This window comes from Notolabrus celidotus, chromosome 15 (assembly GCF_009762535.1).
Source record: "Notolabrus celidotus isolate fNotCel1 chromosome 15, fNotCel1.pri, whole genome shotgun sequence".
Lineage (NCBI taxonomy): Eukaryota > Metazoa > Chordata > Actinopteri > Labriformes > Labridae > Notolabrus > Notolabrus celidotus.
In genome coordinates, this window is record NC_048286.1 from 25,508,641 (window position 1) to 25,526,551 (window position 17,911).

The window sequence follows — 17,911 nt, forward strand, 5'->3', positions numbered from 1 at the left end:
TGCTGCTGTCGAGCGACTGTGACGCAAAGAGGCGGGCTTTGAGCCTCCTAGCCAACAGCTGCAGTGTTCCCGCCTGTCAATCAAGTCAGCTGTGACTCTCATTGGAAGACTCGTAATCTCAATATCTTCGAAATTGTTAGAAAAAAATTCACCCCCCGTACAGTGTGTGCCGATCAAAAAATGAGCTATCCAGACTACACTCGTCTTTTGTACCAGGCTGTAAACATGTTTATTTCTGCTGTGAAGATCGTCTTCTTTGAATTGGTGTGTATGTGGTTTCCGGTACTTCCGGGGCCAGCTTCAAGTGGATCCTCGATGAACTGCAGTTTTTAGCACGTCTGCATTGGACTCATATTTTTAGACTGGAGGTTGCCATTTGATTATAACGTTAGCATTGCCAACTGCTATTAGCATGTTTTGATCTTAATACAACAATATAAAACATGCTAACATAAACTGTCGGATGTGTTACGGTAATCAATCGTCTTCTGTAAATGTGCATAACTTAGTTGTTCAAAAAAGACATTCCCATCAGCCTCATTTTACATTGCGTTCAATGCTAAAAAGTAGCAGCTATAGCTTTTTGAAATTCTAAACCAAGATGGTGAACATGGTACTGATTAAATTTGCTTTGTCAAGTTCTTTAATTTTCATGCAGTGTCCCAACTTGAAAGGACAGACAATCAGACCAAAGGTGACTGGACTCCACTCAAATTGGCCAACATGTATCTTATTTTCCTCCTTTTATTTGATTTCTTTCATCTCAGAGTTTTTCAGAAACAGTTCTCACTAATCAGGTGGAAAAAACCTTAAAATGAAGAGAAAAAAAGACAAAAGAAATACCTGCATCGAACACATGCAAATGCAACATAAGCACAGAGCAAGAAACCCACAATGCAGCATCCAATTCAATTTAACTTAAACAACTGCCTATAATTGCTTTTTTACCACAATTAATATAATTAATAAATCAATTCAACTATCAGGAGATCTGTCAAAAACAAAGTTATTTAAATAAATATATTTTATTATTTCATATGAAATAGGTAAATTATTTATTATTTAATCATGTGTCATGTGTATTTTAAATATATGTATTTAAAATGACTTGACATGACCTGACAGAATTGCTTGTAGGTTATCTTCTTGGTCTTGCTACTGCTAATTTGCATATTCTGTCTTGAATGTGTGCTGCTTTGTGGCTTGCTATGAGACTGTGTAACATGATTAACCAGCTGAATTGAATGGTCAAAGTGTTAATAAATTGCAGCATTACCTTAAAGACCCACATGCCACTCAACCGCCTGTTCGTCAGAATTGAATTAGTCCCAAAAAAAAGCAAATTAACCTTATCTTGGCTTCCAGGGTTATCAGCCACTTGTTAGGCCACATGAGATGTCCTTATTGTTGATTGTGAGGCTGCGATAAGAGCTGAATAAAAATAAAATCTCCTGCACTGTAACAGTCACAACAGCAGGGATTAAAGGATTTAGATATGGAGAGCAGATAGCAGTGTTGACCAGTCTACGGTGCCGTAGGTGACACAAGGTAACACAGCAGGGCGATTCATTGGAGTTTTGTTTGGCCAGGTTGTGACAGCGGTGTCCCGCTCAATAAGCTGGGGGGTATTTTGTAACAAAGATGACCAGCGCAAGGTGCCAAAGCCGGTCTGTCGAACAAACGTTTCTACCGGCCTCGAGCCATGCCAGCCGTGGCGATGAAGCAAAGAGATGGTCGAAGGGACGGGGGGCCTCCTCCTCCTCCTCGGTCACATGCAAGCTGGAGCACAGACTGCACCTTACCGTCGAGACCGCGGTGAATGGGGGTGTAATTGGCCGTATCCTGTGATAGATGGCTGTTCAACCTTTGTTACTCATCGGTGGCAAGATGCACAGAGGCTTGTCTCACAATATGAGGTTGATTGTGCAGTCTATTAAACGCAGCTCTCAGGAGGAAATGGAACACACTGAGACGTCGGAGCTTAAAAAAAAAGACCTCGGGAATAATCTCGAGTTAGAAATCAACGCCTGCTTGGTGATTAGACATTATTTTTCAGAGACGGTAAACATGACTGAAAACCTGATCACAGTTAATGAATCATTTTCATTTATTGAGGCGACTAGGGAGATGGAACTCAGCGTAATTATTGGAAATTATAAACCATTGTCTGTCGCATAAATCAAACATCCAAATTAGGGTCTGTATTTAATTGCAAACAAATGATAATATGAAGGAATTTCCCATCTGTATTCAAACTACTTTTATTATTTGGAGAACTGGGTACAGGAAGAGAACTCTATGGGAGTTTTTTCACTGTTTTATTATGTTAAATATAATTTTTTGTTTCAAAACAAAGCAATAACAATCATCTAGGAGATGTGTTGTATAAAGAAGTTGAAAATAGTACATAAATACTAACAGATATCATCTGGTGGAATCAGTTTATAAGGCTGCTCTTGTTTAAGTAAGCTTCTTTGTGATGATGATTTAAATATGTTACCTGACTGATTCTGATTGGTCATAGCAATGGTATCTATTCCTCAATAGCTACAGATATGTCAGTTACAACCTGATGATACACTTCATATCAAATCAAGCTGTGGAACCAAGTCTCTGCCTGTTGACACTGTGGCAAAAACATTAGGGTTCCGTCTCAAGCTGGTCTCGAGAGTCAGGAAATAATGACAGATGTGAGAGCAGCCTGAGGAGCTCCTGGACCCCAGCCATCTCTGATAGGCAAAGTGGAGCAACATCCTGTCCCGCAGTCCAGGCAACAGCAACAGAGCGGGTGTCTAAAGGTTGCTAGGGGCTAAGAACTTACACCATAAGAGGCAGTGATCATTTCTAAATAATAATAATAAAACATTTCTTTTTTAGATATATATTCTGATAGATTAGATATATATTGCCATAGAGTGGTCTAGACCTCCTATGTTTGTAAAAGCGTCTTGAGGTAACGTTGGTTGTGATTTGGCGCTATACAAATGAAGATTTATTGATTGATAATACCATCAATGTTAAAGGTTGGGACATTTGCCCTGTTTAAGAGATTCATGTTCAAAGGTGTGTCAACTGCTGAGAATGATAACAATCCGAGGCTATTGCAGCGTGGTATTGAAGGAACTAATTTCCAAGATGTTTAGATGACTATATCTTAAATAATCTTTAAATCAACTCTTTAATAGGTAGCCAGGTAATTAAGCGGTGATGTATATTGAACAGGCGGTTAAGCGTCTTTGAATCCTGACAGGGTGAGCAGGACCCTGATGTGAAGCAAAATCAAGGTTATAACAAATAAATTCTCATTTGTAAGGACAGTGATTGTATTATGATGAAGACTTGAAAGAAGAAACAAAACTATGTATGAGATTTTCAACATTTTCTGAGGTGATATACTTGTTTTGTTTATTTAAGAGGAGTTAAAAAGTAACACAATCAAGTGCATATTCGTTCACATTGTAAAAATCGAAAGAGTCACTTTGAATATTTTCTCATTTTGAAATGTTTTTTATATATATATATATTTTTTTTTTTTTAAGTTATGGTTTTGGGCATTTTTGCCTTTAATGACAGGATAACTGAAGAGAGACAGAAAATATGGGGAGTGGAGAGTGGGGGAAGACATGCAGTAAATGGTCGACCGGCCGGGAGTCGAACCGACAACAGCTGCTACAAGGACTGTAGCCTCTATACGTGGGGGGCTTAGACCACTAGGCCACCAGTATCCCGTGTTTTTTCATTTTAATGTTTTCATTGTTTTACCGGTGCCCGATTCTAATACAGTATTCCCACCAAATGGTGGCTATAGAGCGTCTTAAAGCTGTATTCTAATCGTATTAGCAAACAGAAGAAGAATGCTAACTGCATTAAATTGCAAAAGAAGAAGAAAATATTCGCAACAGTTGCAGCGATTCTCTCCGTTTCTGAATCTCACACTACTGCACACAGATTTCCAGAGACTGAGCATAGCTGTAAAATGTAAACATACACGCCAAGCTGCTGAGTCACAGAAACACTGAAGTAAAGATCGAGACCATAGACTGTAAATAAAAATGGACAGCGTCCACAATCAAAGCAAACCCGGAAGTAAAACCCTGTTTTTTAACCTCTAATAACTAACGAAAAAGAAACTTTTCAGTCAAGAGGCCTTCAACACAAAACAGTCAGATAATAACTACATATCACCACAGCATACGGATGTGAGAAACATTCGTACCACGTGTATTTAACTTATTAAAGTTTGACTGCATCCCCATTCAAATGAATGGGGGAGACAGAGTTTTTAACCTACACTGCAGCCAGCCACCAGGGGGCAGACGCTTTGGTGGAAGCTTCACTTCCAACCGAGCGAGATGCATCCTTGATCGAGACGGACGCTGTCAGTGCCCGCTACTAGCAGCACCTCGTCCTGCTGCTGTTTAACGTGACTGTGGGGGGATGATTATTCAAATAATCGTTGAATAGATGTGAATGATCATCAAATAGTATTTTGGCCCATCCCTAATAAATACAACTTAAAGAAACAGATTACAGACAGATGTAATCTGGTCCATGTGTTGCATAAAGGCAGATATGTTGCCCAACTGCTGTTTTTGTATTAACTTTTACTTCTGGATAAATCTGTTTTATTTATTATAATCAGCTATTCATTGGGCGACTTGGATGACTAATTATTGGAAATTACAACCCACTATCCTTCTCACAGTAATCAAGGATCTGAATTATGGTCTTATATTTATTGCAAACCTATTACAACAAGGACATTCCCATTAATAGGTCAATTGATTACATGATTATGGAGACCTAAAACAACAGTCTACTTTAGATTTGCGATCATTCAAAGCTGTAACTCGTAGAGTCTGGAGTGACCCTTGCTTAAACTCATTAAAGGTTATAGGCATCTTCCTGACAAACTGATCGAAACAACAAAGAAAGGATTGGTTTCCTCTATAAAAAAAAAGATTCAGATCACATCTAGTCCCAATACCCTGATGCTGCATGACAAGATATATGTACCTGAGACTTACCCGGAAGGTCTGCTGCTGCACCTTCTGAAGGATATACACTCAAACACCTCTCCTGAAAATCAATGGTGTGCATGATTGATGTGCTTAATGTTAAGGAAGAGCGAGTTGCCATACATCAGGTTTCTCACAGAGTGCCTGTTCTTGTTCAATAATCTGGTCACGGGGCAAAGACTCTGACGCAAGCAGGAAATAAACATCTCCAGAGATGATTTGTAGGAAGAAAAAAAAACGACAGACGGAGACAAAGAGCTGTGGGTTGATGGAAGGAAATAAGGAAATGCGAGCAGAAATTAAATCGACATCCCTCGAGGAACTTTTCCCTTTGCACTTGAGAGAGGTAGAACTAAAAAGAACAAATTAATAAATAAAGGGTGGCTTTTGTCAGGGGCTTTTTGACATCCCCGAACAGTTGGGAGTCGCGTATAGACGACTGATGCTTGTTAACTCTGACCCAAATCATAAGAGACACTGGGAGCTGTTAAAACACAGAGCAGATTGGGGAGTCTGGGTGACCTAGATAGCATTGGTTTTGACAAGCAGCCGTACATCACATTAAATCGCTCTTGCGTCTAATACAATGAGGCATATCTTCTTCGTTGGTAATGAAAATTACATTGCGATATGGCTCTTTGTGACATGGAAAATACCTTTCCCATCGCTGCCACTCCAAGGTTCCTTCATGAGGAAGTGCTTCTGTGGAGATGGCCCCTACGTGCAGACCTGGGTGACTATCTGCCTCGTGAGCTCACATGAGAGGTGACACACGGTCTAGACAGCCATGTACAAGTAGAGCCGGTGGTGATGATGCGATCGCAAAGAGCTGTTGTTCAAGGAAATGAAATGAGTCTTAACATCACAGTTCATTGTGGAATAATGGAAGGGTTGAAGGACATGTCTACAAGAGGAGACAGCAGCTGTGAGGAGACTATTTCATTGGTATTAAGAGGACTGCACACAGATGTGCATCTCTATAGAAGAGAAAAGTCTATCTGGAAGAGCTGCTTAACCCAAATTGCAAAAACGAAAATACATTCTAAATTTAGATGTAGTGTTTTACTGCAGTTCAGCCCTATTTGTGACCTCTTCATATCTTACACCTGGATGTGCAAATGTTGCATTTAAATGTTGATTTATCACTCGAGGAGCATTCTGGACATGTTGGATTGCAAAAAAAACCCTCAAATGAGCAACCCGCTTGTGAATAAATGGTGCAATATAGCACTTTATTTTTCTACTAAGGTTTGCTCAGGTTTATACGCCTGCAACCAACAGAGAATTGTTGAAAGGAATGCCATCCATGGAGCTTCGAAATACAAAAAAAGACATTTAAAATATTCAACATGACATTTTTATCCGCAGACAGTGTCCCACTTACTCTGGATAATCCACAATCCCTATTAAATAGCTTTCTTGGGACCATAAAGTAGTTTCAATGAAAACTGCTCTCATGATGGTCTGTGGATTATCCAGATTTAATAAGGACACTGCTTTTGTAAAGTTATATTGCTGTTCAGATTGGGGGAGGCATGTGAAACTTCATACACCTCTGGGGTTGTTTTTTTTTTTGTCTTTTGTTGACGACACAACAAATGTGACTGACAAAGAATTTGTGGGGTTGCACAAATTTAAGCCAAGATATAACCTTTTTTTTATTTGTGCTCATGCTTTGGATTTTAAATCTACTACTGCATTGATGGATACACTGAGGGATCATCTTTATGATTGTTGGTCGAGATCATTCTTAGTGCTGGGCAGGCAGCTCACAAATGAAAAGTAGGAAGAAACAAACCTCTTTTGAATGTGCGGGAAGCAGCAAGTGCAGAAATGTAGGTCAAAGTAAAAGAAGCAAAGGTTTTCAGAAGGATACATGCCCGAATAAAGTAAAGACACCTGAAATTATTTGAATAATAAAGCCTCAGGATTTTGTAACGTCTCAAATCTTCCCTTCAGTGAGTCATGTCATCAGAATCTTTCAATAGAAACAATTTCAGTGGCAAACTGTGTAAAAATAAAAAGACTCAAAGAAAAATCTCAACATACTTAAAGTGACCCTGAAACCACCCTCATATTCTCACACTCACCTCTCACAATGTCACACAATGTCACACGGGGTATCGTGTGCCTGGTGCTCCATGTGCTGCAGCTCTTTTCAGGCCAGGCAAGGCTGAAGGCCTCCTTCTCCAACAATGGCCCGTCACCATGCCAACAGAAGCAGTGCCAGCCGCTGTGCCAGCTTGGCACGGCCCTAGTGTTAGCAGTGGATGATTCAAGGGCATTAAAGCACAATGTGTGGGGTTCCAGTTTATGAACACTTGTGCCAGGATTTCCACCAGAGCTTGCTTAGAAACAGCCTGTCATTTACCGCTCTCTGCCGCTTCCCCTCCTCTCGTGCTGTCGGCTTGAGCTCGGAGCATTTACCATCCGTCTTATGAAAATGCACTTTGCATGCACAGATGCATTGGTCATGCTTTAATGTTCAGCATTTACTCACAGACAGTACGTACAATGAGAGCTTTTTCACCACAGGTCTGCTTCAAGGGTGGGCTCTGAACAGCACGTGTGTGCAGCACTCTCATTAAAGATTGATGATCCAGAAGATTTAACATCATCTTTGTTGATTTGTTAAATTGGTGTCTGTCATTTTGTAACTTAAATTAACAATGTAATGAGTGATCAGAGGGCATGTGTTTGTCATTTGAATTCTGCACCCCCTCCTGCTTAACATTGACGGTCATACCTGTCTCTCTCCTTGCCTTGCAGTGCTCAGAGTGAGTGACGGTGATGGGCTGTTGGACAGTATCTGAAGGGCTCTCCCAAAGAATAATATCCACTCCTGACCTACTCTGAAGAACAATATTTCATTCAATCAATGCTGCGGTCTCCCTCGGGGGGAATTACTGCAGAGTAATAGGCGGACACTCGGAAAAGAGCAACAGCGGACCATGTGATACTTGACCTTCACGGAGAGAACTCAGGTACACTCCAGAAGATGTCAAACCTGATCTGACGCAGCTCTCAAGAGGATCTCCAAGCTCATAATTCAATCATCTTTTCACTGGTTCTTTTAAGCATTACTCAAAAACACAATGGGCCGGAAGTGACGGAGCGGAGTCATCAGTACTGGATCTTATTTATTGAGGAGTGCCGCACATCTCACCATGGATTCAGACGAGATTTTCTCCACCTGAGACAAACTGTGAGAAGGACTGGAGTGGGGGGAAACGGACACTGGGAGTTGGGAGGATTAGCTTGCGTGCTGCTTACCCATGTTGGATCTGCTGTGAGCAGGACAAGGGACTCAGCAGTGGAGGATGTCAGCAGAGGCCGAGATCCAGCCCGGTGTCAAAACCAGCCAGCGAAGGGAGTCCAGGAGGATCAAAGGTATGTCTGATTCTGTTCAGCAGATACTCTACATGTACATTGTAATGGTTAAACCTTGTGTTCCCCGTGGAGAACATGTTTAGGGTCAGAGAAAATATAGATGGTGAAATATTGTGAGTCAAGTTCCTTTGTACACAGCCAGGTCAAAATATGACTGTTACATCTCTGTTAAGCTGGCTGTCTGCATACAAGATAGCTGAGAAACAGCAAAGTGAAGCAGTGTGGTCCCTGAGCTGGCAGAGGACAGGGTAACAGGTGAAACAGCTCCTGTGTAAATGCAAAACCACAGGATGTTACGCCACTGCTGTTTCCTCGTAACGCTGTGTAAAATCACACACTGGGACACTAATATGGCTGTGAATTAATTAAACCGTGGAGGCTCATTTCTGCCACCATGAATGAAATTTGATGTGTAAGTTTTCAATGATGTCAATACTTGCATACTCTTTTAAGTTGAAATGGACGTAACACAAAACATCCAGTGGAAGGTCTCACTTCTCCCTCGCTGCCGTCTAACTGATATTCAGATTCTGTCTGATCTCTGCCCAGCTGTTCTGTTCTGGTTATCCGTCCCTTTGCCCGGATGACGTAACATCAGATACTTGTTTATCATTTTCTAGGTACACGTGGTTCAAAAAGACAACAACATAATCCCAACACACGATAGTCTGTTGCATTAGCATTAGCAACCCTATTGCTTAAATGTCAGCAGTCAAAGTGAAACCAGTCAATCAGCCACTTGCAATATATGCAATACAACCTTTACCCAGTAGAGCTTTGTTCAGTACAACCAATTTGATACAACATAATACAAAACTAAACATGCAAAAGAATATACAAGTAGAACAGAGGAAATGTTGAAGCAACAAATTCCATCCCCGTGGTGGAGAATGGAGGTTTTTGCATCTTGAATCTGACGTCTTAATGCTAGATTTCAGACACCAGGGGCCTCATGTACAAAGTGTGCGTACGTACAAAAACGTGGCGTATGCTCTTTTTCACGGCAAAGTTCAGATGCATCAAGGGTGAAATGACCGTGGAAATGTGCTGTGCCTCACGCCAACTTCATGGCTGGCGTATGCACATTTCTATAGCTGTTGGTCCTTGCGCACAGATTCCTACATCTGGATATTTTGGTGCGTACAACGTTTTCTGGATTTGAGTGTACGCCATGTTTCAGTAGGAAATCCACGCAAGTCTTTGAACATGAGGCCCCAGAGCTGTAAAGCAAAGCTGTTGACAACATACGAGTGGATATAAAACATGATGTGACTGCGGTTAGTTTTATTACAGACATTTGGAGCTTCGATGTCTGTCCCATGTTATTGCTGAGCCTCACTGCACACTGGATTGATTCCTCCACTTTGGGGTTGAAGCAAGAAGTATTGCATGCACACCAGTTTCATGGATCGCAAACACCAGAGCATTTAAAACGTTTATGGCTATGCTGGACTTAAAACATTGTTTAGCCATTTTGGTGACTCTAGTTTTATACATTTTTTTAAAGATATATTTTTGGGCTTTTTTCGCCTTTATTGGATAGGACAGCTGAAGAGAGACAGGAAACATGTGGAGCAGAGAGTGGGGGAAGACATACAGCGAACTGTTGCCCGGCCTGGAGTTGAACCGGCGACCTCTGCGACGAGGACCACAGCCTCCACACGTGGGACGCACAGACCGCTAGGCCACCAGCGCCCTGACTTTAGTTTTTTTTTTAAACAAACATTTGAAGTGTGCAGCTCTATTACCTAGATAAATGCAAGTATCAGATTGAGAATATTTAAAAAATTGGATCAAGAGCCAATAAGCTGATTTGGACATCCCTAATATTTAAAGTAGTTAAGCGCATGTGACAGTATTGACAGTACCAGAACTCTTAAAATCACTTAAGTAATTACCAAAAGGAAGGAATTGTCCTCTCTCCTAAAATGGAGAACAGCGGAGGAACTAAATTACTGCACGGTCCACTGCACGGTCCACTGCAGCCAAGTATATACAGGAAGATATCTGCTTTATTGTTGTGCCTATCAGGTTTCCTCCCAACATGCATGAAACCTATGGAAGCATTTAAGTATTAAAATGAAAAAGCAAACTTGAAAATGAAATTGCATTGCATAAACAGTAATGCTTTTTAATTGTCTAAATATGTGTAACTTAAATAGCATTGTTGAAGATGAAAATTAAAATGCAAATAGGATTATTGAATATTGATTTCATGTATGAGTCTAATTATGCGCACATATTTAGAACATTTTAAAGCATTTCTGTTAATGCAATTTAATTTTCAAATTTGCTTTTTCATTTTAGTTTTGGTACATATATGCTTCCATAGAAACCCTTCAGCTTCATGTATTTTCTGTGATGTTGTGAGTTGAGTGTGGAGAGCTCAAATAATGACATGAACATGTCTAAAAAATTGTCAGCACAGAATGGGAAGTAGCAGTCTTCTCGTGTATGCAGGGTGTGAACATAACCTTCAGTCATGTTTGCATTGAGCTAGATAACGCTGGACTACATTGAGAGACACTCCTCTCAGTCAAGTCCAGGGAGACGCTACCCTGTCTCGTCCCGGGGATCCAGATGGAGTAACAAGTATTCCGTGTAGCCTGGGGGTTTGGTAGCGGCATGATTTAGGTGTCATGGACAGGGTAATTCACGCCCTGTCGCTTTGATGAACAGCATAAGTGATGTAATAGGACGAGGCATTCTCCGAACGTTTGCTGGGAGATTGAGATGGGATTGAATTGGCTGAGAAGAGGAAAGAAGAGCATACAGAGAGGTAGAAAAAGTGAGATTCATTTGGAGGAGGAAGGAACCAAAGAAGAAGATGCTTTCCTACTGCCCCTCCTAGCCTTACCCTTTTCTCTTATTTCTCTGTCCATGAATAAAGCCACTCCAGCTAGTCCAGTAAATCCTGATCTGCTGGCCATGAGGCCAGGTCCTCTGTGGCTGTTTCACTGGCCTGTCGGCTCTGTCAGATAAATGGCCAGGCTGGAGGAGCGCCCATCGATTTGAGTTAAGTGGGGAGGGGAGAACACAGCGAGGGGGCTATTACACATGTGACCATGCAGCTCATTGGAGGGGGATATCAGTTCAGGCTATCAGCTCCTGACTTAAGCATGTTAATCACATGTGCTGCAGGGACCATTGTCACAATCAGCAAAGATGCTATTTAGATCCATATAAATGGAAATGTGGAAACAGTAATGCATGCAGCTGTCACTCAGCAGCTAGTGGTGGTTATGTGAGCCTCAGACAAAAGCAATGGTTCATAGTGATATGGGTCAGAAGCAACAGACAGAAATTGGTCTAATTTCCAAGATAAGGTAACCAATGTGCTAATATCGCCAGCAAATGACCATATTCACTTGTTAGCCTTTTTCCTCTGATGTCTTGAGCAGGGTTTGAAGCTCATGTTATCAAGCCTCATGCGCAGCCTCTTGATTAAAAAGCAACCAAAAAGACATGAACCTTGATGGATCATGAGGAAACCTTCCATACTTCAAGTTAAGATTTAATTGGATCACTAAGATCTGATAAAAGCTAATGTTAGCATTGAGGCACTAGCTAAAATTACAATTTGGTAGGAAAAGCTGTTAAAATAAATGTTTGGTTTAGATTAGCTTTTACAGAGGCAACTGTGTTTTGAATATAAAGAATGGCCTAACGTCTTCCCAGATTTTCACTTTCCATTGGTGAAAATCACAACCCCCATTTTTAAGGTGATTGCTAACCATCTCAAGAGCACACCTGAGTTCTTGGTTCCCATCTTCCCCACCTCAATGCCTTCTTTATACACGTAATAAGAAGACTTTCACAGTTTATTTGTTCGTTGTTACGATGTCAATGTGTGTTGCCCTGGCTCATTGCATTGGAATAACCCATATGTAGCTTACCGCTGCCAGTCCATGACACAGTTATCCTAAAAGAGGATTTAACTTTCAACATTGATACCTCTATATCATCTGAATGTATTCACACCATTCATACTGCATCTATGAAGTCCATCTGCAGATATATGAAATGCAATTGAAGGCCAAACAAGAGATGACCCAAGCATCAACAGCTAGGTTAACCCCCACAAATACTAACATTAGTTTAGGAGCCACAGTGTTCACACAGTCTTTACCACTAGCTAGGGGCCATAAGGTATTCCTCAGACTTTAGCTTGACATCTCATCAAACCCCTGATCATACCTAGTACTACACCTGATGAAATGGCAAAGCAGAAATAGTTTTTACTATTAACTGTACTATCTAACATTATTTGTTGCTAAAAATATAATCCTTTATTTGCAATGAAAAAAATCATAATTCTGTTTTTTTTTTTGTGTACACAGACAGCATACAGATTAAATTGTTATTTTTAATGTTTCGGTGTAAAGAAGGAAATCAGGCACTCTCACAGCCTTCATACTTTTAATGCGTGCACTGCTGATTTTGTGGTAATTCACTGAGAGATTGGATTCCTTATCGTTCATTTAGGGTGATCCTGCCCACACAATCTTAGATTTTGTTTCTAGGATGTCACAGCTCTCTTGACTTCTTCTCAAAAACATCTGGAAAATCAAATCTAACTGCAGCAAACTCAGCCTGCCACGCTAAAGCCAAAGCTCCCCTCTATCCATCAACAGGATTGCTTAACATACGTGACTTTACTCTATCTCCATAGCAACTGTTGCTCTCCTCGTGTAATCTGTGCACAAAAAAAAAATATTCATTTCAAAAAGAGAGACAAGGAATAGAGGACAGAGAAACACTGGAGGAGAGCGAGAGAAGGACGTAGATGCAGAAAACAGACATAGAAAGAGGAAGAGAAGCAAATAGCAGATTAAATCACCAGTCAGCTCTTGTACTGCATGTGTGACGCTGGAGAGATTGTAAGAGACAGTACAAATACTCACAATTTCACCCTTTTCAAACCGTGTTTCCATTTTCTGGCTACATTATTTGCTGGTGTGCTTATCAGACTGTGCAGTACTGCCTAAACATTGGATGTGATAATAGCATTGCAGACCCTCCACCTAGCGAATGAGCTCTCCTATCATCATCCAACAAACATCAATACCTGCATGTACCTCTGCAGTGATTTGCTGTTCTGCCCTCTGCATTGATGATGTGAGCAATACTGCTTATTAACTCTGAAACTGCTTAACTATTAGTCCTGAAACCAAAACCTCAATCTGGTGCTCTGTGTCAAAGTCAGGTAGAGGAATTCTGACATCAATATACTGGCCAGACACAATACTGTCATGGCATTGGTTGTTTTATACAGTCTATGGTCCACCCCAGAACTCTGGACTATGATTGGATCTCCTCTCTGTTAGATCAAGGATTGTTCAGACCATAGACTATATAGATAATGGACGCAGTATCTGGGACGTCAGATACCCAGATACAGATACATACTCTTTTTGGGTCTTTAAATAATAACTGTAGAAGATTTATAGTTGTATATTGTCTTTGATATGTTAATATTACCATAAAAATAAAACCCTATGCATAAATGTAATTTTTATCAACAGATTCCACATACAAATTCATAATATTTATGCATGTAGACAAATACAGTGACATGATTTTTGGTGATAGTCTGAGTAGTAGTAGTAGTAGTAGTAGTAGTAGGAAGGTTGGCGGTTCAATCCCAGCTCCGGCAGTCAAATGCCGAAGTGTCCTTGAGCAGGACACTGAACCCCAAATTGCTCCCATAGTTGTTCAGAGGTGTGTGAATGTGAACGAATGAGATTAGCTAACACTGATGGTCCCTTACTATAGCAGCCTCTACCTTCAGTGAGTGAATGGGTAGGAATGGGTGAATGTGACAAGTAGTGCAAAAGTGCTTTGAGTGGTCAGAAAGACTAGAAAAGCGCTATATAAGCACAAGTCCATTTACCATTTACCATGGGTTTTAGTGGGCTTTGTATGCCTCTATAAAGGCTAGAATATCAGTGTGGGGGAGCAAACAAGGCAGAACACGTGATCTGTAACGTTATTCTGGAAACCATCAGCGTTTAGCACCTGATCATTTTGCTTCTTAGTAATCTCATAATCAGACATTTGCGTGAAATTGATGCTAACTCTGCTATTTGTAATTTCTCTCAACTGTTTCTCCATTCTTACATGTCAAGTTGCCCCTTGGACTGTACACAGTTGCCTTTTACACACTGCAATTTTGCAACAGCACTGGAACAGAGTTCAGTCATCAGCACACTTTTGCAGTTATACATTGGGCCTCTAAACAGCAAGATATTGGTGTCCCAATGTTTGACTATGCATTTCATCATGGGAAGCACAAGAGGCATGGCTTGTAAACACAAAGCGAGAGCGCCACATACACACATACACTCAGATGCCACTGTACCAAGCGGCAACCACCGGCTGCGAGAATTGAAGCCAATGCCCAGGTGCTAAAAACTGAAGTTCATTGAGGATCTGCTTGAGGCTGGCTCCCGAAGTACCGAAAACCACATACACACCAATTAAAAATACGATCTTTACAGCAGAAATAAACATGTTTACAGCCTGGTACAAAAGACGAGTGTAGTCTGGATAGCTCTTTTCTCAATCGGCACACACTGTACAGGGGGTGAATTTTGTCACAACGCGGCAATTTCGAAGATATTAAGATTACGAGTCTTCCAATGAGAGGCACGGCTGACTTGATTGACAGGCGGGAACACTTAACTGTTGGCTAGGAGGCTCAAAGCCCGCCTCTTTACCTTAGGTTGACTTCAGCATTTTCAATATGGCTCCCGCCGACGATTGGCTTCAAAACAGCGCTTCAGAAACAGATGGGTGATGTCACGGATACTACATCCATTTTTTATAGTCTATGAGCCGTACACATGGTGCTTCTCCGCCCTGCTAGCCCAAATGCTACACATGGCAACCTTCTTTCCCTCGTTCCGCCTCTGTTACTACCTCTGAGGGCGGATCAGAGGCGGAACGACTTTGCCCCACCATTACACCTTCTTTAGTCACATATTGAAGATGAGGCGTAACAGAAGCATAAATATCTAGCCTTGAAAATGGCAGTATATATCATCATCATCAGAAGATAGCCAACGAGCTCTGATTGACAGGACTGTAGAAACTGTTTGATAACCTAATGATGGTTAAAGTAGACATAATTAGTGGAGACAGGGATGTTCAATGAATGCGATTGGGAGATGTGTTTTTGCATCTCTCATCAGTATGTGATGCCTCTCCGGCAGAAGTCAGTGCTCTGGTTCACTCCTGTTAAGAAAAGTCTAGACCCTGCCCTGGCAGACCAGAGAACACATGCTGCTACTAATGTTTGTAAGTGTGTATCTGCGTGTTTGCTGAGGCTTATGGAAGTTATTTTGCGCACATGGGGGAGGCAGATGGCGAGGACAGATTTGCCTTCCTCTGACATCCATTCTCTTTACTGCTGCTTAAAGTCATCACCCCCCCTGCGCTGATAGGACATACCTATCGTTTTCATTTCAAATGCCCTGTGAAGAGATGCACAAAATAATAGCTGACATTACTCGCTGCATGAAGAGAACTCATAACTCCGTATGCATCGCAGTAAACTGTCATTGTAGCTTAATAGGCGTTGTGTGTGGCCTACCAGCAGGCAGGGACACTGACGGAAAGAGACAGTCAGACACAGATACACACTCAGAGAGGTTCAGAGGTTAAGCTGCCTTGATGCCCAGATCCCCAACAAAAACTTTCCTGTTGCCAAGTCCTTATATCTAGAGGGGCACTTCTGACTCTCCATCTGTTGCCATCTGTGCTTTCACTGTCCCCATTCTAGTGTGGCAAGGAGGAGGAAGCAACACACTGATCAGAGACAAGCCCTGAAACAGTATGGAGCAGGGCGAACAGTAATTGTTCTCTCCATGGTCCTGGTTCAGGGCCTGGCTGTCAGGTTTTTGATAATGGCGTTTCATTTCAATCCCTCTAGTGCTCTTTTAAAGATTTGGTGATTGTATAGCATTCAGGTCTTTATTAGACTGACAGACAAAGAGGGCAACTGGTGATAGTAATACCAGTATCAATATTGTTCTATGATACGCCTACAGTACATATACTGGATACACCAGATACACTGGACACACCAACACCTTATCCTTTATTGGTAAGAGTGCCAGTCAAAGCAATGATTAGATATCATGGCTGGCTTTTATTATTTGGATCTTTCAGTCAGTTTTTCTGCTCTCTAATCAAACCCTTCCTACTTTTACCACACTGTGTCCAGCCCTCTGACAGATCAGAGACAACAGAAGGAAAGAAGTGGAGCACCATGTCATAAACATTTCTTTCTGCCTGTCTGTTTATCAGCAGTATGTTTTTGAAGTCGCCAAATAACACAACGTGTGTTTTTAAAAGTTTCAATCATGATTCTGCCATCACAACAAGTGATTGGTGGTGCTAGATCGAAAAATCTGATCATATGTGCTGAAAAAAGCGGCAAAAAAGTAAAAACTATAACTGGTTTATACTTCTGCGTCAAATCGACGGTGTAGCCTACCCCGTAGGTCTGCATCGCCCTTTTCCTGACGTGCACCTCCTCCAAAATGTAGCTACATAGAAACTACTTGGACAGCAAGCCCTGTGATTGGTCCACTAGACGGCATTGTATTTCCTGCATTTACAGCAATCCCAGAATCGCTGTACATCGGCCATACATTTAATCTCCTCTGACGTCTCCTCTCTATTCTACCATGTAATCATTTCTGTATGATAAACATCAACATGTATCACAGGGCCCATATTTTGCATGAGATGTGGCACTACAATCATTCCTTTAAAGGGAAGCACCAGGACATACCAAGACGTACCAGATATCACTGTCTCTGATCACCTTAAGAGCATGTTTGAAATGCTACTCACAACATGTACATGAGGGGTAGAGAGAGGGGGGGGGTATCTTGAGTTTCTGGGAGTTACTGAGCTCTGTGTTTTACAGCAGCCAAAGTCAGATTTATTTCACCGAAGCAGGCAATCAGCATGGTTTATGCTGCTAGCAATTCAGATGTCGTGAGTGGTGCTAATGAAGTAGGGGTTTTTTGAAGGAATCAGGACAGACCCCATCAAGCTAAAACCTTGTGTTTCTTGACCCTTTTATCTTTGGTGAGATAAAAACCATCTCAATTGCATCGTCTTTTACGAGGCTGATATGTTTGGGTGTTGAAATCGAAACATTTAGCTAAAGATTCTGCCAAGAAATTGTAGTTATATGTGTTCTTATGGTTTTCAAATTTGCATGTTTTTCCTATGTTTAATTGTGAGCTTCTTTGCTTTTAAACTTAATATCTGTCTGTGATTCTTTGGTAAAATACAGTTGTTCAGTTAGTTTAGGATATGTCAATGATTGAAGGCTAGGGACTGAAGCACAGGAAGCTCTACTGGAAAGGGAATTTAAGGCAAGGCAAGGCAGTTTTATTTGTATAGCGCATTTCATACACGAGGGCAACTCAATGTGCTTTACATTAAAACATTAAAAGCATTGGAAACATTCAGAAAAGCATGAA

At 41.2% G+C, this 17,911-nt stretch overlaps 1 protein-coding gene across 1 annotated transcript in view; it reads left to right on the top strand.

Moving 5' to 3' along the window:
* LOC117827431 (disabled homolog 1-like) overlaps window positions 1-17,911 on the top strand; it is an 87,146-nt gene that overhangs the window by 39,809 nt on the left and 29,426 nt on the right. Inside the window, exon 3 of the mRNA XM_034704043.1 lies at window positions 7,788-8,408. Within this exon, the coding sequence (XP_034559934.1) occupies window positions 8,339-8,408 (70 nt within the window). The 5' untranslated portion in view covers window positions 7,788-8,338. The remainder of the gene's footprint in view (window positions 1-7,787; window positions 8,409-17,911) is intronic.